The 27,238-nt window shown below is 48.2% G+C and overlaps 1 protein-coding gene across 3 annotated transcripts in view; it reads right to left on the reverse strand.

Moving 5' to 3' along the window:
* The window catches only part of PAFAH2 (platelet activating factor acetylhydrolase 2), a 395,798-nt gene that overhangs the window by 43,583 nt on the left and 324,977 nt on the right, over positions 1–27,238 (reverse strand). For 2 of the 3 annotated variants that reach the window (XM_069622750.1, XM_069622751.1), the window contains one exon: positions 13,944–14,092. The exons of the other annotated variant lie outside the window; for it this stretch is intronic. In XM_069622750.1, coding sequence (XP_069478851.1) covers positions 13,944–14,092 — 149 coding nt within the window. The remainder of the gene's footprint in view (positions 1–13,943; positions 14,093–27,238) is intronic. 3 annotated transcript variants of the gene reach the window in all.

Here is a 27,238-nt window from a genome sequence, read left to right on the forward strand (position 1 = left end):
AGGCGGAGACGAACGCCGAGCCAGCTGATCTCCACAGCTTCCCGCATCAGCCAGTCACAGAGTATCGAGCGGGCAGCCAACGGACGACACAGGCCAGTCCTCTTCGCGACGGCCGTGTGGACCGCGTTCCACTCCAGAGGCCGCACACGGGAGGCAAGGATGGGTTGGCCTTACAGCGCTGCGCCGGCATACACAGGGTGGACTTGGAGAGCAAGGCAGACGGCGGAACCAGTTCACAGGACCTCGCTCAACGCAGGGCTCGCCGAAGCGGCGTATCTCGGCTGGGGTCTTCTCTTCACCTGCGTTCCATGGCATCTCATCCCATCCTCGTCGCCATTGTTATGAAGATGCGGCAGAGGCAGGTAAGTTAGAAATATGGATTTATTTAGGTTAATGAATAAGAAGAGAAGACCCCACATCTCATGGGCTCCCTTCCCTTCAGCTCTCTCCTCCAACTGACAATCCTAGAACCAAAACAAGAAACATGCACCAACATTCCATGACATCATAGTGTATGGCCTCTTCACACTAGAGGCTTCTTGCAATACTCTTTCATATGGGAAGAGTTCCTCCCCTAAGGAGAAGCAACACAACACAAATGACAGAGAAGGAGGCTGGCAGTGCGGGCAGGGGCTTAGCCGGGGGACCCAGGAGGTCCAGGTGAGAGAACAGGAGAGAATGATCAGACCATGAGAGAGGAGTAACGATAGGGTTGGAAATGGGGATGTCTGAAGATATGAGAGCATTCAAGGTGTGTTTGGCTGAGTGCATCAGATTGAAGGGAAGCATGGAGAGGGAAAGAGAGTCACAGAGATTGCGGAAGTGCCCAGAGGCTGAATAAGGAGAGTGCATATTGAAGTCTCTGAGGAGAAGTTTGGAGGAGGAGGCCAGGAGAGATGAAATAAGGTCAGCCCATTTTAAGAAGAAGTGGGACACCTGGCCAGGGGGCCTGTAGATGGTAGCCAGAGTCAGAGCGAGAGGCTAGGAGAGACACCACACCTGTAGACAAGGCATTCGAAAGAGGACTAGGCCTGAGTGGGTATAATAATATCAGGGACCCACTCAGGGAAGATCAGGGCCACTCTGCCACGGGGCCGATTAGGCATGGGCTTAGAGAGGAACTTCTAACCCTTAGGGTGAAGAGTGTCAAAACTTGTGACAGAGCTGGCAGTGAACCACCTCTCAGTGAGAGCGAGGACGTCTAGGTCGAGGTCTGCAAGGAGGTGGCAGATGGCAGAGGAGTATGTGACGGCAGAGCGAGAGTTGAGGGTAGCTAAGTGGAGCAGGTTGCCACTTTTGAAGGTCTTACGAGGAGGGTTACAGGAGTGTGGTACACCCGTCAGAGGTGGCAGAGTGGTTAGGGGGTGTGGGGGGCAGAAAGAGTGGTGGCAGGAGAGGGGAGGAAGTTGATGAGAGATGGAAGATGCCTATCATGAAGGAGGAGGTTGGGCTGAGAGACCCTGGATCATGACAGTGCCATTTAGGTAGACATTAATGACGACCCCAGAGGAGAGGAAGGATTCCAAGAGAACCTCCCAATGGGTGCCACCATTACTTGGAGAGATAGAGAACGGGGCGAGTAAAGAGACCAAAAGGGGACTCCAAAGGTACAGAGAAAGAACAACAAAGGGGATGACAGTGAAGATCTGCATGGAAGAAGCACTGCCATTGGTGTCAGCGATGGGCTGGCCTGGATTGGAGACCAGGAAATCCTTCTTGAACTTTTTTATTCCAGACTTTGATAGAGGGATAAGATAGGTGATTAAAAATTAGAGAAGATAGGGGAGATTGAGAGCACCATTGAGTAAGAGTGCAGAGAGAGAAGGAAGGGGTGGCGGGAAGAGAAGGGTACCTCAGAGCACAACACTAACTACAGCCACAGAGCAATGCAACGATCAAGAGTCAAGTGTCCAGGAAGGTAAAAAAGGCCTAGGTGACACCATACAGCTGAAAGCACAACACCTAGAAGTGTGTTGTCTGGACAGAGGGACGAACCAAGATAGAGGGATAAAGAGAAAGTTGAATTTTTAAACACAGCAGCAGATGAAAAAACACACAGATTCGACTTTCTGAGAAAAGAGGGAAAAGCCTTATTTTGAACACAGCAGAAGATGAAAAAACACACAGATACACAGTATCAGAGATGATAGGTCCTCTCCTAATCCCACCACTCTAGGAGAAGCCCAGAGGGGGATCCTTGGCCAGGACCCAATGATCACAACCAAGCAAGGAAGTGGGTGGGTCGGGCTTTTGCACCAGTACAACCCTATGGCGTGAGGGGTAGTGGAAACAACTATGAAGACTTGTACGCATTAAAAGGATTTCACTAGAAAACCACCCGAGGGTTCCGATATTTGCTGGCCCACTTCTTTCTATCGTTTGTTCTGTAAAATCTTAAAAACATTTCAAATTCGGACCTGCCCGTAAGCGCATATTTCAAAGAAATAAGAATGTCCAGAGACAACTACCAACAATATGCTGAAAATATGCATATGTAAATAAGTTGCCCTCATACAAGCAAGCACAATAGAAGCAGAAATATGTTACGAATGCTGTAAGCATGGACAATACACTTGGCCTAACAATGTCAACACACTTCATACCCACATAAATAAAGACATAGTTTGCAAAATGTAATGGGAACATGTCCTAGATTTAACCTCTGAGGAGAAACAGGATGTAGCATGACCATGAGCTGCGTGGCCGACTAACAACAACTCTGCAGTACGCTCCCTGAGGCTGGAATGACATTTCCGAGCAAAAAAACACCACAAACAAAAATCCAACATGGTGAAGAAGTTGCAGTCCAGTTATAAAGCTGTGGACACCCAAGAAGAGAGCAATCCTGTCATTAACCAAAGTGGAAAAGAAACAGAGCGGTCAACGAGAGACCTGAAAAAGGAAATGTTGCGATCTACCAGTCTACGAGACACCTGAACAAGTGGATGCTGAGAAACGCAGAGGTCTATAAGAGTCCAGAACACGTTAATTGCTGGAAACTGAGATTTGTGAGGGACCAGAACAAGTGAATGAGGGAAACAGCGGTCTATTAGAGACCTTAACAAGAGAAGGCTGAGAAACCAGGAGGTCTATGCGAGATCTGAACAAGGGACTGCTGAGAAACCCTGTGGTCTATGAGAGGTTTGAACAAGTGAATGCTGAGAAACCCAGTGGTCTTTTAGAGAGCTATTTTGTTTAAAACACAGCTTTAGCGTTACTTGTAACATTGTTCAAACTTCCCTCAACAGGCAATATACTCTCAAGGTGTATTCTATCAAGAGGGTGAGCGGGGTCCACTAATGGGCTGGAAAGAATGTATGGGTGAAAATGGTGTAATTCACAAAACGCACAGACAAAAGTCTTGGAACCAAAGCCAAAACGTGGGAACCCATTTGCAGTTCAGAACAGTGGGGGAACATCTCCACAAGTTATAGTCTCAAAGGAATGCTTTGCCACATCAGGTGCTGTTGGGTCTCCAGGTCCTCAATGTCCAGTCTCGAAGTAAGGGATTCTCACAGCCTTGTTCTTTGGTCCTCTCCAGGCTGGGCTCTTGGTCCTGGGTCCAATGAGTTACCACACCCTTTCTTCATTCAGCTCTGGTTGTTCTGAGGGTCTCAGACACCTCCCTTGCCTATGGTTTGGATTCCTGCCCCCTTCACCATCTACCTATTCCTGTTCTAGTCCTCTCCCCCCTTGTTGCCCTGTCACATGCTTGTTCCTCCTCCGGCTGTGGGCTTGAGACCTTCAGACGGGAGCATGCTTCTACCCGCTTCCTTAGGTAAAGCTCACCATCTAAACACGTCACAGGTTGTGTGGCCAGGTGCTCTCCGTACCTATTTCCTATGATGATCTCTTAATGCCGCCTCCAAATCTCTCTTCTCCCCCACCTGATGCTCCCATCACCTTAACATCTATGAGTACCAACCGCGGTTGGGATGAAGATGATGTATGTAAATAAGCGCTGTATAAATAACAAATAATCATTTCTGCCCCCTCCTGATGTTCTTCTACCCCCTCCTACAAATCCCTCTGCACCTTCTTCTGATGTTTTCACCCCCTACTCTCTCACTTCCTCCCCAAGGCTCCTGTTTCCCCCTCTCAAGTCCCTTCCAAACTTTCCCCTCACTCTCCAAACTCCTGTTGCCAGCTTCTACTCTTACTAGCCACACAACTAGATTGAGCGTGGGCTTATATAATCCTCTAACCTCAGTACTGACTGCTATGATTGCTTTCTTCCCCATGGTTGAAACACAAAGTCTCAGAATGTACTATTTGCCAGAGACTCCACTCCTTTGAATCCTTACACAGACATTAGCCAATTCCTTTTATTTTCTCCACACGGACAGCACAATTTCACAGTATATTGCTTGACAAAGATCGACAGGCTATGGTCATGGACATGAACGCTTCCATTTCCCAGTGGTTAGTACTTCTCTTTCCTCCTCATGAAACTCAATGGCTCAATATACTCCTTGTCAAAGATAACAAGCATATTCTTATGAGTGGGTCCATCTCCCAGTACTTTGTGTATTTTCACCTTGTTCCTCCTAAAACATGTTACCTAAGTATCTATGGTACTTGTTCAGGATCACAAGTGTGCACTGCATTCTGTGATTCCTCACTCTCCATTTGCAGATTGCTTACCTTACTTTCCCAAGAATGTAAGGGCTCCGAGTGTATGATTTGCACAAGATCACAAGACGCTACTTGCTATGATTAAAAACACCCTGCCCCCAACCCAAGACCACCTGAGTGTCGCACCCGTCACATTAATATTCCATTGCAATACCAAATGACACTTTTTGTAGTAAAAATCAGTAATGTTCTCCTGTTATAATCGATTGTTTATATTTTTCTAGGTTTATGAATCAAGATTGCATTGCATTTAAGTTAACCAACAGCATGTTTATAATGAATTTGAGGGCCATAAAGCATACTCTGGAGGGCTTCATCGGACCCTCATGCTCTATGTGCACTGTCTTGCAAAAAACAATCTATAAGCGAAAATCTTGTACAACGCAGAGCTTCATTCACTAGAATGGACAAGCAATGATATTCTCCTATAAAATAATACAATGATCAATTCTTTATAATGTATCATTATATTCTGCAGGTGAAATGTGTACACAGAGGAAATTTCACACTGGGTGGAAATATTACCACACAGCTGACACACACAAGTAAGAATAACAATGTATCGCATACCCTACCATAACCTAGATGGAACTGCTTTTATTGATAAAATGGCCCAATGAAAGGCATCACAGAGCAGTTCTTTGAAAGGTCCTTTTGTTCTTTAGCCATATTATCATGTAGGACAAGCAGCAAGAAAACCAAACAAGCTCTTAAAAGCAACGTTCAACAACTCTCCCACAACTCAAACTCCACATGCTTCTGCACGATTGACTGTCACTATAACAACTTTCACCATGAAACACCGGTTTTGTATCGCAAAGCAGTCTACTGACACAAAGACCCCTTTAACATGCATCTTAAAGAGCTTTGATAGCGAGCTACAGCTCTCCCTACCCAGATATATAGACAACTTTTTATTTACAGAAAGTTAAGAATATTAACCAATGCATAGATCCATTGGAAATGGTGATGTTAAGGTCCCTACAAACAGTCTAAATTACTTATTTCCTGAATAAAAACAAAATCAAACAAACTACACATCAAACTTTAACTCGCACTGCATCACATGCAGTAGTCCTCAAAGAAGACATAACTAATAAGGCGCCTGGCAATACAGCTGCCTTATGAAAGAATGATTTATTACGTTACAGAATGACAACACACCCCTTTACATTTCTGGAGTCCTTAATATTGAAGTAAAGCCACCCTTTGGATCAAATCTTACATTTTGGAAAGGCAATTATTTTTTTAACCAATGATACATTGTGTTTGTCTTTTCTTGTAAATACATTAAAAACACCAATTAACGCTGTACAGTGCTTTGCTGGGTACACACCTATCACCTGTGAGTTTACCAAAGAGGGTGGGTATGAGCCTTAAAACAAATGGGTTAAAAAATACTTATGAGTGAAGTAAGGCAAGGACACACTCAGGCAAAGAAACTCATACAATCATCAGAAAGGTCACTGTGATTGCAATAAGTTCTAAGGAACAAGTTACTTACCTGTAACTGTTGTTCTCAGGCATGGGTCTGGCATGGATTCACATGCTCATGAATATTCCCCGTCGTCAGGCTGGTAATCCTCGGTAAAGAAAAAATCAGTATCAGTTTTGTTTCTGATCTGTGTTTCTTAGTAGTAACCAATCACTGGTCTCTGGGTCATACTGCCCCCAGCCAATGACTGCCCTCTCCCTAAGCCCCTCCCCTGGCAGCCATTCTCAGATTTGGTAGCACATAAAGTGGCAGTAGGACCAAGTGAAGAGCCGCAGAGGGGAAGCAGGGAGGATTCGCATGTGAATCCATGCCAGACCCATGCTGGAGAACAACAGTTACAGGTAAGTAACTTGTTCCTTCTCCAGCATGGGGTCTGGCATGGATTCACATGCTCATGAATATAAGAATACATAGCAGTACACACATGCACAACCACGGGAGGTGGCAAGGCTCAACATTAAGCATTGCAACAACTCAACATTAAGCATCTCTTACCTCCTCACCAGGCCCACCTTCAGGCGAACAGGTTGCGCAGCACTGCTTGGCCGACTCTGGACTCCTCCCTGGAATCCCGGTCGACGCAGTAGAATCTCGTGAAGGTGTGCGTCGACCTCCGCGTAGCAGCCCTGCAGATGTCCAGCAGGGGCACACCAGATAGGAACGCTGTGGTAGCAGCAATCGCTCTGATCGAATGGGCTCTCGGACGGCCGGGCAACGGTCGGTTTGCCAACCGGTGACAGTGCATAATGCAGCCTGAGAGCCATCTGGAAATGGAGGCCTTCGAGAGGGCCTTCCCTTGGTTCACAGGTCCAAAGTTCACAAACAGTTGTGATGTCTTCCGGAAACTCCTCTCGGCCGGCGACGACGGCGACGGGAAGAAAACTGGTAACACCAAGGGCTAATTGAGATGGAAGTCCAACGGCACCTTGGGCATGAAGGAGGGGTGTGTCCTCAGCACCACACTCGTCTCGTGAAAAGTCAAGTATGGAGGCTTGCAGGATAGGGCCTGGATCGCTCCCACTCATCGTGCAGAGGTGATGGCCACAGGAAATGCTGATTTCCACGACAGGAACTTCAACTGTGCCGAATGCAGAGGCTCGAAAGGCGCCCCCATGAGCCTGGTCAGCACCACGTTGAGCTCCCACACCCCGGGGCCGGAGCCTTCACCGGTGGGAATGAACGGAACAGTCCCTTCATAAACTCCTTCACCATGTGATGAGACAACAGAGATGATCGTCCCGTAGTTCTGGTGTAACGGGAGATCGCCGCTAGATGTATTTTGATGGAGGCATGAGCCAGCCCCGCCTTGGCCAGCGACAGCAGGTACGGCAGCACTTGAGGGGACGTAATTCGCAGAGGGTTAATCTTCTGTGAATGGCACAAGACAGAGAACCTCTTCCATTTGTGTCCATAGCACTAGAGAGTTCAGGACGCCCTGGCCTTTGCAAGCACCTCCTTGCAGTCCGCCGAGATATCGTACCCTCCAAATTCTAGTGCCGCAGGAGCAGGCCTGCAAGTTCAGCAACCTCGGGTCGTGATGGAGGATGGCGCCTCCTTCTCTGGAGAGAAGATCTGAGTCTGTCGATAGTTTGACTGGGGGGGACGCTGACAAGTCCAGAAGGTCCGGGAACCAGATCTGTCTCGGCCACGCCGGTGCGACGAGGATCATCCTGCACCGGGACCTCTTGAGTTGGTTGACGAGTCGCAAGAGCAACGGCAACGGGGGGAACGCATACAGGAATAGGCTGTCCCAGGGGAACGAGAAAGCATTGCCCATGCTCCTCGGTTGGGGAAACCTGCTGGCGAACCTCTGTCACTTGGAGTTTGTTGCCGTCGTGAAGAGGTCGATCTGGGGTTTGCCCCATCGTTGGAAGAGCCGATCCGCTTGATCCCGACGCAGCTCCCACTCGTGGCACGATCGCAGCTCCATGCTGAGTGAGTCGGCGATGGTGTTCTTTATTCCTGCCAGATGGAAGGGCACCAGAAACATCCCCTGTGCGACGGCCCAGTGCCACAGATCCTGGGCCTCCTTGGATAGGGCTGGGGATCTGGTGCCTCCCTGCTTCCGGATGTAGAACATTGTGGTGGTGTTGTCGGTGAAGACCCTCACCACCTTGCCCTTGAGGGACGGAAGGAACGACCTGAGGGCCCAGAACACGGCTCGGAGCTCTAGGATGTTGATGTGGTGTGACCTCTCCTCCGGGAGCCAAAGGCCTCTTGCGTGGAGATCTCCGGTGTGCGCTCCCCATCCCTCCAGGGAGGCGTCCGTCGTCACGTCTCCTGATGTGCAGGGGTATGAAAGTCCTTGCCTGCATCGAGATGCGTGCGGTTGCCCCACCATCGAATCGCTTGGCGGAAAGCCTCATTGAGCGGGATCCTGTCTTCGAAGCTGCCCGTCGCTTGTATCCAAGGTGCTTCGACAAACTTTTGTAGAGGACGCAACCGTAGCCTGCACAGGCGCACCAGGTAGATGCACGAGGACATCATTCCGAGCAGGGACTTGATGGATCTCACCCTGGCCACGTCCGTGGCCAGCAGACGCTGCACCTTCCCCTAGATGGGCTTCATCCTCTCCTCTGACGGAGAAGCCAATCACGCCACTGTATCGAGCTTGGTTCCCAGAAACAGTGCGACCTGCGACAGAACCAGGCGGGATTTCGAGTAGTTGATGGAGAATCCCAGATCCGTGAGCAGTTGGACGGTCTTCGCTGTGTGTTCGACGGCGAGTTCTCTTGTCCTTGCACGGATGAGCCAATCGTCCAGGTAGGGGTAAACGTGGATCCCCCGCAGCCGCGCCGCCACTGGTGCTAGGCACTTGGTAAATACACTGGGTGCCGACTTCAATCAGAATGGCAGGGCCTTGAATTGGTAGTGCCGCCCTTGGACTATGAATCTGAGAAACCTTCGGTGTACTTTTAGAATGGGGATGTGGAAGTAAGCATCCTCCAAATCCAGCGACGATAGGAAGTCGCCTTCCTCCAGCTGTCCCAGCACGTGCTGGAGGGTGACCATCCTGAACTTTTGGGCCTTGCTGTATTTGTTTCACCGACGCAGGTCCAGGATGGGGCGCCAAACGCCTGTCTTCTTTCTGACGAGGAAGTACCTTGAGTATACTCCGCGGAGCCCCGGAGTCTCTTCGGGATGATCTCGATTGCACCATTCTTGAGCATTGCCCTTACTTCTAACAGCAGTTGAGGGATGTGATTTTCCTTCCTGGCCACGGGAGGAATGCAGGGGCACTTCTTTAGAAATTCGAGAGTGTGCCCGTGGGCCAGGGCATCCAGCACCCAACGGTCGATGGAGATGGACTCCCACACGCTGACGAACTTCACCAGCCAGCCTCCCACCGGGGTGCTCAGGTGGTGGCCTGACGCTACGGCCGGTTCAGTCCTGCTTGGCGGTGGCCTTGCCGCCTTGGCCTCCTTCGCGACGACGAGATCCTCCTGACTTGCCACGTCCTCTGTAGGCCTCCTGCGACGAGGAGCGAGTGTTACGCTCACTTGGTATCCACGGGGACACCACCCAGCTGTGGGGACTCTGGTACCCTTCTCAGCCGCTCCCAGGTATAATCAGCGGAGAAGTTCTGCCTGGAAAACAGGTGGGCAATATTCAAGACTGGGCAACTGGGGTAAGAGCCTCCCAACACCCCGTATGCCAGCAGCCGCTCCCCGGACCTTTCCTCACCTTGTTATGGGTTTTGGCGTGCTCTCCGTCCTGCCTTCTGGGCAGGGGCGCGTTGTCCTTTGTGGGCGAGTGCGATCTATATACTTCACTGATGCAGGCCCCTTAGAGTCTTTCAGGTGGGTCTTATTACTGTTATACTGCATGCCTTTCTTGGATTTAAATAATGTCTTTTCTCTCTCCTTAGGTGCGCGGAAGTTCGCTGTGGAACGTTGGCTGAATTGGGACTCGACGGCAGGTGATGGTGCTTCGAGAGCACCTTGATGCGGTAAGTAGGCACTATGCGCAGCGCTATGATGCCTTGCCTTTGCTAACCTGTTGTCTTTTGTTCCTGTAGGTTGCGGTGCTCACCCGGAGCAAGAAGTCCCAAGGCGATGCTGGTCGGTGGGCGACTCGCGAGGTAAGCTGCCGGCACAATTGCAAAATGTCTAATGTCCTGTTTCTCTCCTTTTTGCAGATCCGACAGTCTGGGAGGCTCGCTGCTCCTTGGATGCTGTTTGCAGGAGCGGAGGGCAGCTAGCGGTGGAATCACACGTAAGCTGCTGCTATTAACAATGTCCTTTTGTTTTTCAGATGCTGTTCTTCCGAGGTTCGCAGATGCAGCTGAACACGATGAGTGTCACGTTGCAGGATTGCAAAGTAACGCGAAGCGTGTTATCCAAGTCGGGTGTGGTTTAAATAGCATCAAGAAAGTAGTCCAGGTAAAATAGTCCCTAGGCCACCACACCCAAAACACTTTACCGCATAGCTTGGTTCCAAGGAGCCAAGCTATGTGGGTGCCTTCATGTTGACTGGCACTGAAATAAAGTAGTTCCCAACCACAAGTCTTCATTAAGTATGAGCCTGGCGCCAAAGGTACCAGGACTGGCCCCAAGAGGGCCTATGCAAAGAATGCCTAAGCTTGTTGGGGGCCCGAGCCAAGACCCCTCCTGGCCCGTGGACCTGCCGGGGGGGTTTCAGGAAGTGGATTGTGACAGCGAGCCACTTGGCAGTACGTCGAGGAGCCGGCGCTGGATCCCTTGGAGGCACCCTGTCTGCCTCCGGCGTTCCGAAAGGGCGGCCGTCGTTGCTGCAAAACTCCCAAGGCCCAAGCCGTCTGTGTGTCGGTCTTGATGGCCTGAAGTGACTCCAACTGTTTTTCCAAACAGGTTGTTCCCATCGAAGGGCATGTCCAAAACTCTGGTTTGCATGTCCTGGCGGAAATCTGTTGCCTTGAGCCATCCCCGCCGTCGAAGGCAAACACCAGTGCCCAACTGGCGGAACCCGGTGTCAGCGATGTCCGTGGCCACCGTTATGGCGTGGTCTGACGCCACCTCACCTTCCTACAGGATCTCTAGGGCCTCTGCCCTCTTGTCGTCCGGTAGGAAGACCAGCAGGGGAGCGATCTTGTACCACAGCTCCCTGTCGTAGCGGGCCACAATCGCTAGGGCGTTGGCCGCCTTAATTGTCGTCGCCGCAGACGAGATGACTCGTCGTCCCATGGTGTCCAGTTTCTTTCCCTCGCCGTCAGGTGGGGAGGTTGAAGTTGAAGCGGTCGCCCCCGACGCTTTCTTCTTGGCCACCGCTGAGATGACCGAATCCGGGGTCGGCTGTGCCCTAAGGCACAAAGGGGCGGAATCGGGGACCCAGTACTACTTCTCGTACCGATCCCTCTTGGCAGGCGTCGTGAACGGGTTCGTCAGGAGAGCAAGTCCCTCGTCCCTCGTCCCAGATATCGTCAATCAACGGCACCTCATGGCCTCGCACCGCTGATAGAGGAATCTTTCCTTCTTCCGTTCTTCGCGGCAGGGCTGGAAAAGCTTGGATGCCCTGGCAATCATGGCGTGGTAGGAGCCAATTTCGTCGGGTGGGGAGGCCTGAGGGAGTGGTGATGGAAGGCCCATCCCGTCGTCACCACCATCGTCATCCGTCCCCGTCGTGGCCGTATCTGTTCCCGTGTCATCCCTAGGATCAGGGGAAGGAGATGAAGGCTGAGCGGGCCGCAAGGGCTGGAAAGGCCGGGGGCGTTGAACTCTCCTCTGCTTGTTTGGAGGGCTTCCCGACTGGCCCGGTTCTGCTGGGTCATCCGTTGGAGTTAGAGAGGCAACCTTGTCCTTATCTCCTGAGGCTCGGGCACTGGCTGTGACGGGTGCGATGGTTGCTCCTCCTGCACGGGAGCCTCGTCGGTGCCACAGTCGCTCTCTTCGTCCGCCTCCTCAGGGTTCCTCCCGTGGGACCGGACCTCCTCGAACCTCTTGTTGAGGCCCTTCACGACTTCAACCAGCTCCTCCTCAGATGCTGTATCCGTGTCCGTAACAGCCACCGCCCCCCCTTTTTCCACCTGGGTCTTCACGGGGGTCTTATCGATGGGCTGAAAAGAGGATTCCCTCCGTGTTGGCAGTGAAACTCTGGGCCCCGAGGTCGCCTCCACTGGGGTAGCCTCCACAGGCTTCGCCAGGGCCACCGCGACTCCCTCGATAGAGGCCTTAGCCGGGTGAATCAAGGCCTTCACCACCTTGGGCGCGCTTGAGGCCTTCACCTTCGGGGAGGGTCACCGCCTCGCTCCCCCTCGGCTGATTCCTTCAAGATCGACCGAGGCCTCTCCAGAAGCTTACCCAGGTTCTCGGATTTTCTCTTCCCCGAGCCAGAGCGTTGGCTCGTGGTTGATGGCGTCGGTGAAAGTGCGCCCTGCCTGGCAGCCGAAGAGCCCGACCCTTCGGCGCTCCTGGTGCCCGTGGACTCGCAGTGGTTTGCATTCTGTTGGGCCCCCGTTGCCAGGGCACTCTCACAGGACTTAGAAGACCGCTCGGACTTCTTCTTCTTCCTGCTGGGCCCTTCTCCAGCCAGCTGGCGAGGCGGATCCGACGATCCCTCATAGTCCGTTCCGACAAGTTCTTGCAAAACGCACAGTCCTTTTCCATGTGCGTTTTGTCTGCGTGAAGGCAGTAGAGACATCTCGAATGCTCATCCTCCTTGAAAACATTCTGTAATCCGCATCCAGAGTAGTTCCTGAACAGCTTGGATCCGGGTGTGAAACTTCCCTTGTCCTGGGCCATGTCCACGAGGTAGGCCTCAGATCTTCTGGAATCCTCCAAGAATCGTAACTCGATGAAACTTCGCCCTTGAGGGGCGTCGAAAATTCAGAAACGGGTCCCCTTTGATCGGAAGTAGAAACGGTGGAGCTTGAGGCTCGATTGACCGAAAAAATGAGATTAAACTCTATGAAAAAAAGCAAAACGCAGTAAAAGCTCGAGAGCTATAGCACGAGGACTCCCAACACTTGAACGTGCTGTAAAAATCTGAGGATGGCTGCCAGGGGAGGGGCTAAGGGAGAGGGCAGTCATTGGCTGGGGGCAGTATGACCCAGAGACCAGTGATTGGCTACTACTAAGAAAGACAGATCAGAAACGAAACTGATACTGATTTTTTCTTTACCGAGGATTCCCAGCCTGACGACGGGGAATATTCATGAGCATGTGAATCCATGCCAGACCCCATGCTGGAGAAAGAAAGAACTTTGTTCAGAGCTCAAGTACACAGTTTCCTTTGAAGCAACCCACGGCTGTAAACCAGTGCGGATGTGGGCATCCTGCATACTCTACCGTGCTTGTCTGGCTCCTCTCCGCATAACAATCTATTGTAGAGAGATGGTCAAAAAATCCAAAAGATGACCGCATCCAATCTGTCAAACATCATTTTTGTACGTTCTGGAAAGCTACAAGCACCTGGAAAATCGAACATAATAGAAACCTCATAGAAGCACACCTTACAAATATTACGGTACTCAGTCAATTTACCGAAAACATTTCAGAGTGGTACATTTCACAAAAAACTAGAATACTGAGAAGCACCGAAAATATTAAATATATATAGGGGAGTGGGCTAAGGGGTTAAAACGGGTCGGGTTGGGGTGGCATTATAAGGATAAAAAATGAAGGACCCCCCAAATAAAAAAACAAACATTAAAAAAAATCAGTGTTTTTCGGAATTTTGGTCGCGATGAAATTATCACTCTGAATTTTCCACTGGTAAAATCACATATAACCAATAATACTACTCACTAGTTTTTGCAGTGATATGTTTGATATCTATTAGGCTCTCAAGTGTTTATGTGCTTTTGCATTTTCTTTGAACAGGAACATGTTTTCCTTACCAAGATGTTCCCGAAGAAATGCCAGGGCTGATCGATTGGTGATGTCCATTCCTAAACCCGGATCAATGGTCCCTCTGGTTTTAAAGACTTTGCTCACAATCCTCCCCGTCAGAAAGGTGAAGTCTGATTGACTCTGATGCACAGAACCACTAGAAACAGCAGAGAGAGAGAGAGAGAGAGAGAGAGAGAGAGAGAGAGAGAGAGAGAGAGAGGGCATGTTACATCCACTGTTCCAGGGACCACAGAACCAAGACGGGGATGGAGAAAAATGAAAAGACATTTCATAATATGAGGCTCAACAGTGCTGGGCCCATTAGAATGCATGAGAGATGTTCAGGGTCCATAAAATGTGTGACAATTTAATTACTTCCATTAGAACAACATTTACCAATGCCAGACATTTTGGTAATGCATGTGGAGATTTAAGCAAGTGGCCGACTGATACTTGGGTGTTTTCTGACTGAATAATGTTTTGGTTGCAAAGCCTTTCTCCGAATATTATTTTGGTAGTTCAGACTGGGGCGTTACTTTTGTCTTAATGATATTTGGGTCGTTTTAATTGGTGTGGGAATCCATCTTTGCCTGAATGATGTTTGAGTTGCTTTGGCCGTTTTACTTATCGGAATGATTTTGGAGTTGGTTTTTGATGTGGAGGACTGGACCTTGTCAGCATATCTGTGTTGTTTTGATTGGAGGGCTCCTTGGCAGCATGAGATTCGAGTTGTTTTTAGTTAAGTTAGGGTAGGCGTCTTTAAATTATATTTGAGTTATTTTGGTTGAGGGTCTTTCAGTTGTTTTGTGAGGTGTCTTTACATAACATTGGAGTTGTTTTGGTTGGGGAAGGGTGTGTCTGAATTCTGTTTGGGTTGTTTTGGTGGGGAATCGTCTGAATACAATTATTGTTCTTTTCGTGAAGCTCTTTAGCTGAATAATATCAACGTTATTTTGTAGGATGATCTTTGCCTGAATTATAGTTGGGTAATTCTGGTAGGGGATCCTCGTTTGAATAGTATTTGGACTGTTTAGGTGGTGCTTGGTTTTTAGTATAAACAACATTGGAGTTATTTTGGTAAATAGCCTTTAACTCGAGAATAATTGTTGGCTGTTGTGTTACGGTTCTAGTCGGTTTGTTTTTCAATGATAGTGGCCTACAGTAGGGTAACCTATGGACAAACATCTGTTATTTCTGTGCCTTCAGTCAGGCTGATCGAGAATTGGTCTTCTGCGGGCACAAACTACCAGTAGCTTGAAAGACAGTGTTGCGGCAAAGGAGAACAGCTCTATGTTTCTTTAGCACCAGTTCCATCTTTGTTTAGCTTTGCCCTGCCAAACAAAGCGGACTAGGGCAGTTTCAGAACACAATTCTCTGAACAGGATGGAAGTACATATCATGCATTACTTAAGATTTACTCCAGCAGCAGTGATGAACAAAGTGAGTGATCATTGGTATATTAAGGCCATAATCATTCAAGGGTGCCTATTTTATAGCTGCTGGCGATTCAGTCAAGCACCACTCATATTTCCTGCCTGATAGTAGCCAAGTGCATATTTGGCAGATGTAACCGCCACCTGGCAGGAGGTGATCACATCTGCTAAATCCCAGATCTGAGAAAGGGAACCAAACAGTATGGGGAGGTCAGGTGCTGGTGGATACGTGTGAAAAGAAATCATCCCTAAGCTACGGGCAATTTGAGCCGGAGGCTCCTGCTCAATTTCCCCTTAGCTTAGGAGATTTCTTTACACAATTGCCCACTAGTGCCTGACCTTCCCATACTGTTTGGTTCCCTTTCTCAGATCTGGGATCCTGAAGTGAAGGAATCTCAATTGGGGACACCAGAGGCAGCATGGCAAATCTCGCTGCAGTGCAGAGTCTCCTTTAAGACGCTGCTCGCCAGAGACCCACGCATGCTGCAATTCCTCAACCATTGGCATAACCCAGAGGACATTGTGGATGAATCTGTGCAAGCACTGAGGGAGTTGGCCACACCCTGCCGATGCAGACTGACCACTGAGGCAATGCTAAGAGACGTAGCAGAAGCAGTGAGACAAACACAAAAACTAAGCGGAAAAACATGTGCCCATTGTCTGAAAATAGGACGCTTCAGCAAACTGTACAAACGCAGAACAGTGAAAAAGTTTGATGGAGGAAGCAACACAAGTAGCCAATGCAACGATATCGAGAAATTACCCCAATGCAAAGGGTTAAGTATAAAGGGTGTGAAAACTACATGCAAAAACACTTAGAAAGAATTGGGGCAAAAATAAAACACCTCGGAGGTGCACTCCAAACACGCAGAGGAGCAAAACTACAATATCTAAAGTAACCAAAGGCAAGGTGTACAGCTCTACCAAAGGGTGGCCTCCTACTTGGTGCCACGTCAAGGAAAACTGGACAACAACTTGACATCACCAAAGAGTGCATAATGGCGATCACCTGCGATGGGATGGGAAGCTCAATCGAGAACCGCCACAAATGGATTCATTACGTGTTTGGTAGTAATTTGGTAATAATTCTGCTGAATTACTGCCAACACTGATTTACTACAGGATTATAAGTGGTGGCAGAGCGGTGCAGATTTCCATTTCTGGACACCTTAGGACTCCATGGGGATTTTGGTGGAATTACTGCGATTGGTGAATCTGCCAAGGTAATTCCGTTGAGATTAGTTTTTTTTTTTAATTTGCTTTTATTAGGTTTTAACACATAACAGTTCTCTCAGTGAGAAAAGAGAAAAAAGAAAAGGTTACATATGCATCCATAGTCATTACACAGGTGGAAGTAACACCAATATACAATGCTTAAGTCTGTTTCTATAGACCCAACAGTATAACAATGGAAATAACCGACATCATTTTCTCGTTCTCTTTATTCTTTTACACCTTCCCCCCTTCCCCCATCCCTCACGGACTAAGGAATCGTGTTACCAAGGAGTTGTGTTTTCATGGTCATGCGCAGGCTGAAATTGTTTTGATGTGGTGTGTTCGGGGACTCGCCACAAGGAGGGCGTCTTGTCATGATTCTACTGGTGCCTGAGAGGTAGCGTGGAAGCGGCCTCAAAACAGGTAGAGGGGGATTAGTACACAAGGGGAGAAGGACCTAGTCAGGCCCTATAGACAATGGACCCTATCACCATTTGGGGTTGGATGTCTGTTTGATGTGCGTCTGCTTAGGAAGTCTGACCACAAGACTTCACACTGTGTTGCCCTGCCGTGGAGTGATGCAGTAATTTTCTCCATGGTACATATGTTCATTGCAGCATTGATCCAGTCATTCTCGGTCGGGGTCGTAATTGATTTCCATTTGGTGGCGAGTAAAGCCCGAGCAGCGAGAAACAGATGGGGAGCTAAGCCTTGGACTCTCTTCCACTCGTCCTCTATTTTCTCGAGACCGAACAGGACAAGCTGGGGGTCTGCCGTTCTCTGAATCCCGTCCAGGTGCCTAATCCACCCCAAGACTTCATCCCAATAGAACTTAATCTTAGGACATCCCCACCGCATGTGCCAATAATCTGCGACTTGTCCACATTCACGCCAACAGAGGGAGGAGGATGAATGATACATTTTGGATAATTTATAAGGGTCATACTGCCAGCGGTGCAAGAGTTTGATGGAAAGGAGTTTGTATTGGCATGATATGGCAGTGCGTGTTGCCATGCGGCACATTTTATCCCACATATCTTCATCAATTTCGGACCCCATGTCATTCCCCCAACGTGCTCTGAGGTTATGTGTGTTCCCTCTACCCTCCTCTACTAGTAATTTGTACATGGCGGAAATCAGGCCCTTCCTGTCAGTCTTGGAGTCCAACAGTTTTTCGAAGGGGGTGAGCTCCCTACTCAGTTTTTCTTTCCATGCTGCCTTCGTTAAGACCCCTTTGATCTGTAAGTAGTGGAAAGTGGAGAGCACGCCTATATTTAGGGCCCATGTTAGCTCTGGGAGAGTGATAAAGGAATCGCTTTGGAGAAGCTGGCCCACCCTTTCTAGTCCTGCTTCATACCACGCCTGTAATCTTTCAACATTGGGGATGTGGTTATTTATGCCCGGGGACCATAGGTGGCTCAGTGGAGACAGCCATGTTGTGATTTCTCTCATCTCTGGACCCTCCCTCCATATTTCCCATATGGTGGCAAAGAGCGGATGCTCCTTCGTCTTCCTCAACACTCTCTTTAGTGGGGCCCATAGCCACTCCGAGAGTGTTGCTGGGTCTAAATAGTGGTTGTCCATTGCTATTCACTGTGGTTCTTTTTGGTTGCGTAAATGAGGGACGAGTACCTGTAATTGGGCAGCAACATAATACTTCCTGAGGTCTGGGAGGCCTACCCCTCCTTTATCTTTGGGCAACGTCAATGTGTTGTAGACTATCCTGGCTTTTTTCCCACGCCACAGGAATTTTAGGGTCGCTTTTCTAACTTCAGTGAAGTATTGCTCCGGTATTTTAATGGGAAGCATCAGAAAGGGATAGAGAAACCTCGGGAGACAGGTCATTTTTATGGCGTTAAGCCGGCCAAGCCACAAGATTGTCAATTTGTCCCACCTGGCCAGGACCGCATGGAATTTGGCAAGAAGCTTTGGAAATTTCTCTTCATATAGAGTGTCTATTTGTTTCGTAATTCGTATCCCTAAATATTGCATAGTGTCATGCTCAAGCGTCAGTCCAAGGGAGGAGTATTTTGTTTCATTTACCTCTACCGCCCCCTGGAGGGGGAACAATATGGATTTGGACCGATTGACCTTTAACCCTGATAACTGACCATATTCTTCGAGGAGGGATATAGCTCGGGGAATGGATCTTTCAGGATTGACCACATGCAGGAGTATGTCGTCGGCATATAATGCCAACTTGTACTCTGTGTGTCCCAGGTGCATTCCTTCTATACTGGTGTCCGATCTTATTTTGTGTGCTAATGGTTCAAGCGATAAAGCAAACAAGATGGCTGATAGTGGGCATCCCTGTCGGGTACCCCGCTTCAACTGAAACCACCTAGAATATACCCCGCTTACAAATACCGAAGCTGTAGGCGTCAAGTAGACTGCCTGGATTCCCTTTCTAAGCTTGGGGCCCATCCCAATTTTGCGAAGGACTCCCATTAGAAGTCCCAATCTACCCTATCGAATGCCTTTTCTGCATTGATGGAAAGTAGTGAGGGATTGGTGTTCAGGTTGTGGGAGGCATGTACCAAGTGCAGGGTCTTGCGCATGGTGTCTGCACCCTGGCGGCCCAGTATAAAGCCCACCTGGTCAGGGTGGATGAGGCGGGCATGAATGATTCAATTCTAGCTGCCAGGATCCTTGTGTATATCTTTGCGTCTATGTTGAGCAGGGAGATGGGACGATATGATCCACATTTTTTGGGATCTCTCCCTTCTGTTGGGATGACCGTTATGAGTGCTTTGACAAATGAATCTGGAGGTTTCCCTGTCTCTAGGATCTCATTAAATAGTTCCGGTAGAAAGGGTGTGAGCTGTGTGGCAAATGCCTTGTAAAAACCTGCAGTATACCCATCTTCACCAGGGGATTTACCTAGTGTTAGTCGTTTTATGGCCTCCTGAATCTCCTCTTCAGTTATGGGGTCGTCCAAGGCCTCAGACTCAATATATGTCAGTTTGGGCATATTGATGTCAGCTAAATAGGATCGAATGCTAGACGGGTCCGGTTCCGTCTCTGGGGTGTACAGGGCTTCATAGAAGTCTGTAAAGGCTTCGGGGATGGTGGTCCTACTTATTACTGTGCTGGGCCCTCCATCAACTATTTCCTGCACTCTGTGTTCTGCCTGCTGTGCTCGTAGCCTGGCCGCCAACAACGCGTCTGCTTTATCTCCTTGCTTATAAAATGTTTGTCTTAGGAAAAGAAGTTTGCAAGCTATTTGGTCGTCTTCTAGAAGACGTAGTTCCTCCCTTTTTTTCCTTGCATCACTGACTTTTTCATGGTCTAATACGTCCCCTTCCTTTGCTTCATCATCTAGTTGGGTGATTTCTCTACGGAGTCTATTTTCAATCAGAGTTCTCTCTCTCTTTTTATTGGCTCCCTCCCTCACAAGGACTCCCCTCCAGGTCGCCTTGCCCGCATCCCAGACCCCTTGTTTAGAGACCTCCCCAGTATCGTTCAATCAAAAGTAATCGGCAATTTCAGTTTCCATCTCCGACTTAAAAACAGGGTCTTTCCATAGGGTCTCGTTGCATCTCCATTTTCCACCTCTGACTGGTAGGGATTCCCAGATTATGTCGGCGGTCACCATGTCATGGTCAGACCATGTAATAGGTGTGATTTCTGTGTGTGAGGCCGTATCGCATAGTTCTCTTGAGAGGTAGAGGTGGTCAATGCAGGTGAGTGTATTGTGTGGGGCTGAAAAAAAGTGTAAGCTCTCTCTGTAGGGTGCATTCGTCTCCACACATCAGTCAGTCCATACAGTTCCATCATTACCCTGAATTGGCCTGCTCTCCGAGTTTATCACGTGTTTCTGGATTACCAGGTTTCCAATCTAACGTGGGATCTGCCCATGTATTAAAATCTCCTCCAAGGATGACATGACCTGTTGACTCTAGCATGATTTTGGGGATTGTTTTGGAGAGGAATCTAACTTGCCCTACATTGGGGGAGTAAATCGTGGCAATCGTAGTGGACACTTTCCAAATGGTCCCTGAAACAAGCAAGGCTCGGCCTTCTGCATCTGACCAAACCTTTGTGGTCTTGAAGTCTATCCCCTTCCTAATGAGTATTCCCACTACCCCCCTCTTTAATGGTCCCGAACCCCAGAACTGAGATTTGTTTTTAAGGTGGGGAATTACATCCAACATGATGCTGGAGGTAAATCCTTCATTTGAAGGGAAACTCAGAATTTGGCTGTGCGGTATGAATGGCAGTAAGTCCATTAACACCCAAAAAATGGACGGTAACGGAACCCTCGTACCACCACAATCGTTATGAGGCCCAACGTTTTCAAACCCATAATGGGGCCTTGAAGGGGTGCATGCACAGGATCAAACTAAGAAAATACACCATACCCATGAAACAGAAAGTGGAGCCCTATACCGAAAACAATAAAATAAACCTCAATCAACTAATCCAGGAATTTACTAAAGACAGAGCAATCGAAAGAAGCAGAGGCCCCTGGATGGTTGAGCCCCGTAGTGATCATGAGGAAACAGACAGGCAAGATGATGATGCCCTGTATCCATCTGCAAAGCCTCAACCAAGAGGTTATCTGCAACCACTTCACTAAACTCGCCATGCAATTGCATTCCACCAGGTGCTTTGTTTAATTTGCTCAGGTCGAATCTCGGGTTTTTCACACCTCCTTGTCACCCACTTTGTTGAAAGGGACATGTTGGCGGGCCACCAGTGCACCACTGTGAATTGTGAAACCCATGTAATGCTGTCTGACGCAACTCTGTGCAATGCAATGGCTTTGAGTAATTATTTCTCGCTGTCCTGGCTTACTGCAGTTGCTGCTTGAAGTAGCCCTTTAATGTACCTGTTGGATCTCTCAACTTGCCTGTTCGCTTGGGGATGGTGCACAGCTGATCTGTGGTATTTGACACCTTGTTGTAGGTACGTTTTCATTTCTGTGGACGTGAATGTTACACCATTGTCATTAATCCCACAGGCAGGATACCCTTGAATGTGGTTGAATGTGGTTGACTCAGTTTGAATGAGAGAATGATGATAACTGTTGGTCTGAATGTTTGATGTAAAGAATTTGTTTTTTCTTATTATTAGCTTGCGTTTATCTAGCATTTACCACTTGAATGAAAGTAGAGTCATTGGACATTTCTACTATTGCTGTTTAACCAGAACTGTCTGTTCAAGGTTTAATTGCTTACTGTTTGACAACCAAATTAATTTGTTTATTTGTTTATGAAGATGATGTCTTCTTTTATATACTAGTAACATTTATATTTTTGGATTATAATCATACTGGTTGGAGGTTTCATCTTTTAAAGAAATTACCAGTAGCGCTCACTAATAGAGCCTTGTTTGCTCAAGAGGACGTAGCATCCCAATCTAAAAATGATTTCTGCTCACAAGCTTTCTTGTGCTAGTTTAAGGTTTTGAAACCTATCCAGAGGGCTTTTTGCTTGTAGAGCATGGTAATTGATCCTCATACCTCCTTTAGCGTCCGATAGGATATCTTTCCCACCTTAAAATTCCTTTGAAGAAGGTTATGGTGGAATTTGGTAGTTAATGAGTCCATTTCGACATTGTAGTCAACCATTACGACTGCACATTTTAGTCCTGGGGACCTATGAAGTTGGCCACTTCTTGTACCATGTCTCAGGGTTCCACTTCACTGTGTAAAGGCACTGGCGTGCCGCTCATCTTTTATCACTGTCTCGATATGTATGACATCCTCTGTTGTGTCTTTCGATGTCATTTTAGGTCCGTCTGCGTCATTCTCCGATACAGTTTAGTTTTGTCTTTATCATCCCTACGTGGAACTCGTGACATGGTTCTATCATTCTTTCGCTCAGCCTTGTGGGAGGAACAAATATCTTGTTTGTCAGCAATATCATGTCAGGGAGGTACATTTGTGCAGCCATCTTGAGGTCAGGTTGGAGGTCGGGAATCAGGCTCCTCCAGTCCGATAGCACAGCGAGTAGAGTGCTGACGCAGGTTCGAATTCCGGCAAGGCCAAACTCAGCCTTTCATCCTTCCGAGGTCGATAAATGGGCACCACACACCGTGGGTAATAATAAGCAGCGCTCAGATACCTCAGGGGCCGAGTGCTATATAAATGCTAAATTATTATTATTTATATTATTATTATTATTTGGCCATCCTCTGACTGTTCTGCTGGAAGCTTGCTTCCCATTCATCTTGTGGTCTGCCACTGATGCTATTATGAATTTGTCTTGCAGAGGTCTCATTTTCTAGTGTGTTTTGGCAGGCAGAATAGGCAGTCCAGTTGATGATGCTGCCATTCTTGCATGTTTTCGATGGTGTAGTAGAGTTCTTGCATTTTTTATGGCAGCCTCACCAGGCCAGATGTTTGTGCTCTAGCGCTCTTTGGGCTTAGCACCTTCACTAGAGGGTTATGTCCGTCCATAACCTAAACCTTTTTCCCCACAGGTCGACGCTCACATGCACACCTCCCAGTCTATGAGCATGTAGTGTTTTGTGGTGCTCGTAAGTGCCTTGGATGCGAAAGCTACTGTGTTTTTTGTCAGTTTCCGTTTGCATGAGGACAGTGCCTAGGCGCACTGGCATCCATGGCTACAGAGATCTCCTGGTCTACAATCAATGGCCAGAGGCATGGCACATTGGCAAAGTGTATATTGATGTTATTTGCATTGTTCTGTCTAGGTATCGTGCTGTCCCTTCAGTGGACGTGGGCACTCCATTTTTGTTGATAAACTCTTGGCTTAATAATTCGCCATTACCATGAAGGATTTGTTGCAAGAATGGACACTTTTCTTCCTTTAGGTGAAATCTGTTGTTCTCAGTTTCGGTGAACACTTCATTCAGTACTCGGCTGTGTTCTGCTCTGTCGGGGTCATGCATGATCATGTTGTTCTGGAAATACTTTACCTTGTCCATTCCTTTGAGGATATCTTTCATTAAGTGTTGAAGCACCGAGGCTGCCAAGCAGAGTCCTGGTATATTGGTCAACATCCAACATTGTCAGAAATGTTGTGAGGTGTTTCAACTCCACCATGTGATAAGATTGCGGTTATTGGCAACAGATCCGAGCTCACTGTTCTGCTGGTATGGGGACTCGCAGTCTGCGAATCAGGCTTGAGGTGTTGTAAATGGATGGTAACAGGACTTGGGCAAAGTAGACACTGTTGGTAGGTTCTGAGACTAGTTAAGCGTTTAGGATTAATCTCATAGGAACAAAAAGCTGTTGGCGCTGGCTGTGCTTGCACATGTGGTTTTATGATAAGCGGCACAATGATAATGATGATTTCTTTATTTATATAGTGCTTGCGCCTAAGCGCTTTACATAGAACATAGTTACATATATCATCCCAACCGACGTTGGTACTCATTTATCGATAGCGGAAGGATGAAAGGCTGAGTTGGTCTTTCCGGGATTCGAACCTGCGACCTACAGATCACAGCAGCAAGCACTTAACCCGCTGAGCTATCTTACCGGCAATCCAGCATGACCACTGACTGAGTGGCGTGGCAAGGTCACAGAGCCCAAGTGCAGGGAAGCAAGTGGTCACCAGTACACTGGAACCTTCTCGCACTGCTTCATGTAAAGGGAATGCTGTACAAGCGCTAGAAGGTACACATGTAGCGGAGGTCCTATGGGTACCCAGGAAATGTGGAGGGTGCTTGTGGAAGTTACACTGTATACATAGTCTTCCCTATCTTAAGTTTGCTACTGACCTATATTTCTCATGCGTCAGTGCTAAGGCGCTGCTGGCTGGCTTCTTCTCCTGGTGCTCTGTGTTCCTTTTCTGCTTCCCGTCGTGCTCCCGGGGCCTTGCTTTCCCCGCCGTCACTGTCATTGTACGCATCATCTTAAATGAGAATCAACATCATCTTCGCTTTTATAGGAATGGACGATTTAGCCCACTGCATAGTCTCTGGGGCCTCGCCAGTCCTTCGGGAATGGTGCCTCACTCACCTTGGTGGACTCCATGTTCGATGTGCTTTGTGGTTTTCATTTTCTACATATTCTGTGCTGGAGAAGTCATGGCTGTCTCCAGAGGGGAGCTGAAGGGGCTATAGCCCCAGGTCTTTTGGTTGTAGCCCCGGATAGAAGCTCCGGGGTTACAACCAAAAAGACTAGCTAGCCCCGAGTCCCGACAGTCCCAAAATTAGCGTAGCCCCCGATCTTTTCCAGACCTAGCAACCCCCCTGGCTGTCTCTGATTAGGGCAGGGTCCCTTTGAGTGCTTGCAGTCCCCATAGGTGTTTCTGTGCCTGCCTCTATCGTCTTGATTTGATGAGTTGTATGGGGGTGCAGCATGGGGGTGCAGCACCTAGTCTGGCTAGTCTGCCTTGGTAAGGCAGCCTCACCTTTTCCCAGTCGCCTTTCCTTCCATTATGCTGAAGTGCTGCCTTTCTGACGGCATGTCCTTTTTTGCATCAGGCTTGTGTTCTTGTGATCAATCATCAGGCGTGTTGCTGTTGTCTTCAAAGGAATACTGCATGTATTATTCTGAGGGGCAAACACGCCTTATGACATAACCTACCTAGGGGAGCAAAGACAAGCCAAAATACTGCATGCAATATTTCAGAAATAGCCTATGCTTGCTTTTTGTAAAATGTAACAAATGCATTTCCTTCCCTGTTTGAGTGATCACATTGCTTATGGGATAGGAGTGGTTAACACTACTGATGCGTGTAAGGAAGGCATGCTATCAACAGTAACACAGACAAAAGTGACCAAAGTTCAAGGGTGTTTATTGAACTTTAAGAAGGGTGAGAGAAACGCCTATTATACCTAAATCTACAGATGAGAGCAAGCTATGTCCATCAAATAAAAATAAGGTAGTCCTAGTGGAGTGTATCAAATAAAAAAAGGCCTATACTAAAATACATATTGCCAATCCTTACCACTAATTTACAAAATAATGTGGGGTGAAGTCCATGAAAAAGAAAGTGTTCACAAAATGATAAGTCACAATGATTGGGCCATTGGCCTCCCTTGCCCACTTTATCACCACAGGGTAAGGCGGCTAACTCGAGTCAAGCACACACTCTGGCTTCTGCGGCACGAGGATACAATTCTATTTTCACAGTTCTTGATCTTCTGTGGCCAAGTCCCTTTGCTTCTTGCAAGTCTCTTGACTCAGAGGGCCTGGTGTCCACAAAACAACAAATAAATGTTCTTTTTTCTCCGTCTATATTTCAAGTAGGGTGTTCACCCTGGATCCCCCTCAGCCGGGCTCAGATGCCTTTCACAGCAATGTCAGAGAGCTCTTTCCCGGGTGATTCACGGTTCACCCTGGATCCCACTCAGCTGGGCTCAGATCCCTTTCTTTCGGTCAATTAGTCTCCCTCAGCCAGGCCCAAACCAAATGCAATGTACTTTAAACTATTGAAGACCTTTGAATGTACACAGGATTTATCAAGACCCGTTGCATGACCACTTCAATATCAGTATTCCTTTTCCTCACACTCAGCATCAGTTGGATACCTAACAGAGTCCTTCAAATGAGCGTCCATGTGGCGCCGGTCCACTCTGCGTATGGTATCTTGGGTTGCCTCCCAAAGTTCAAACACAAGGTTCAATTACTTCTTTGGTTTCAATTATATCTATGTCACTATTTGCAAACGCTTCACACACAGTTCTCTTTGTACAGTGTTGCCAATTGCAACCTTGGTTCAAAACACAAGCTGGTTTGGTATCAGTCTTTCCGACTCACCGGCTGTACTGTCTTTTCTGACACCGCTTTGTTGTAGGAGCCAAGGACAGTACCACAGCAGCAATTGCTCCTCCCTGCCTTGGTTATCAATGCGGGAGAGCCCTGGGTACCTATGACACCCTGTGCAGGTTTGATCAGCCTTAGTTCCTGGACTTCTGCTTCTTACTTTCCAAGGCTCATGAAAGTAATGGTCTATAGAGTTCGCAGGTACTTCCCTCCTGAAACTCTCTCTGGTCTCGCCATCTTTTTTCTTGTATTAACCTGCCATCTTGGAACTGCTGTTCCTTATGTGGTTTGCATCGATCAGAGTGTGCTTTCGTGCTCTGCCTTTTATCCATGTGGGTAGGTGTGATAGGAGTCAGGTGAGTGTAATGATCCGTAATTGCCTGACCTTCCCTGACCATAGTGTTGGGACATGCCAGGTATACGGCTCTGGTGTTAGTCCATTGTCGCTCACAGTGAACTGTCCGTGAGAAAGTGTTTGTGCCGGGAAAGGGGTGGGGGTTGAGTTCCTAGGTATCCTACCTGGTAGGATGGGGAAAAGGTGTTATAAGGAAGGGAATATCGTGTCTCACCCTCCGGTGTCCCACTTCCATTCCCCGATGAAGACCCCTCAACCAGGTGATCCTCCCGCACTGGCTCACCCCCAGAAACTGGATCCAATAGCGATGGCCGTGTCCTGGCCACCTAGATGACAGATCCCTGGGGACTAACGTACTGAAGAGTCAGCAGCAACCCTTCTGTGCATTTGGCATCAAGTGGTTACGAATGCGAGCATCTGAGACGTGCCCATTCTAAGCCCCATGGCGGACTTCAGCCCCATGTATTCCTTTACTTGAAGGACAAGCTAAGTATTTTTTGGAAGTATTTCATATTGTAATCATGAAGTACTGCAAACAGAGTATTCACAAAATACCCCATGAAGTAAGCACCTCATCACTTACGAGTGAGGTCGGTGACAAAGGGCACTTTTACT

The sequence above is a fragment of the Ambystoma mexicanum genome, chromosome 11, assembly GCF_040938575.1.
Source record: "Ambystoma mexicanum isolate Mex_15411 chromosome 11, UKY_AmexF1_1, whole genome shotgun sequence".
NCBI classification, from domain to species: Eukaryota; Metazoa; Chordata; class Amphibia; order Caudata; family Ambystomatidae; genus Ambystoma; species Ambystoma mexicanum.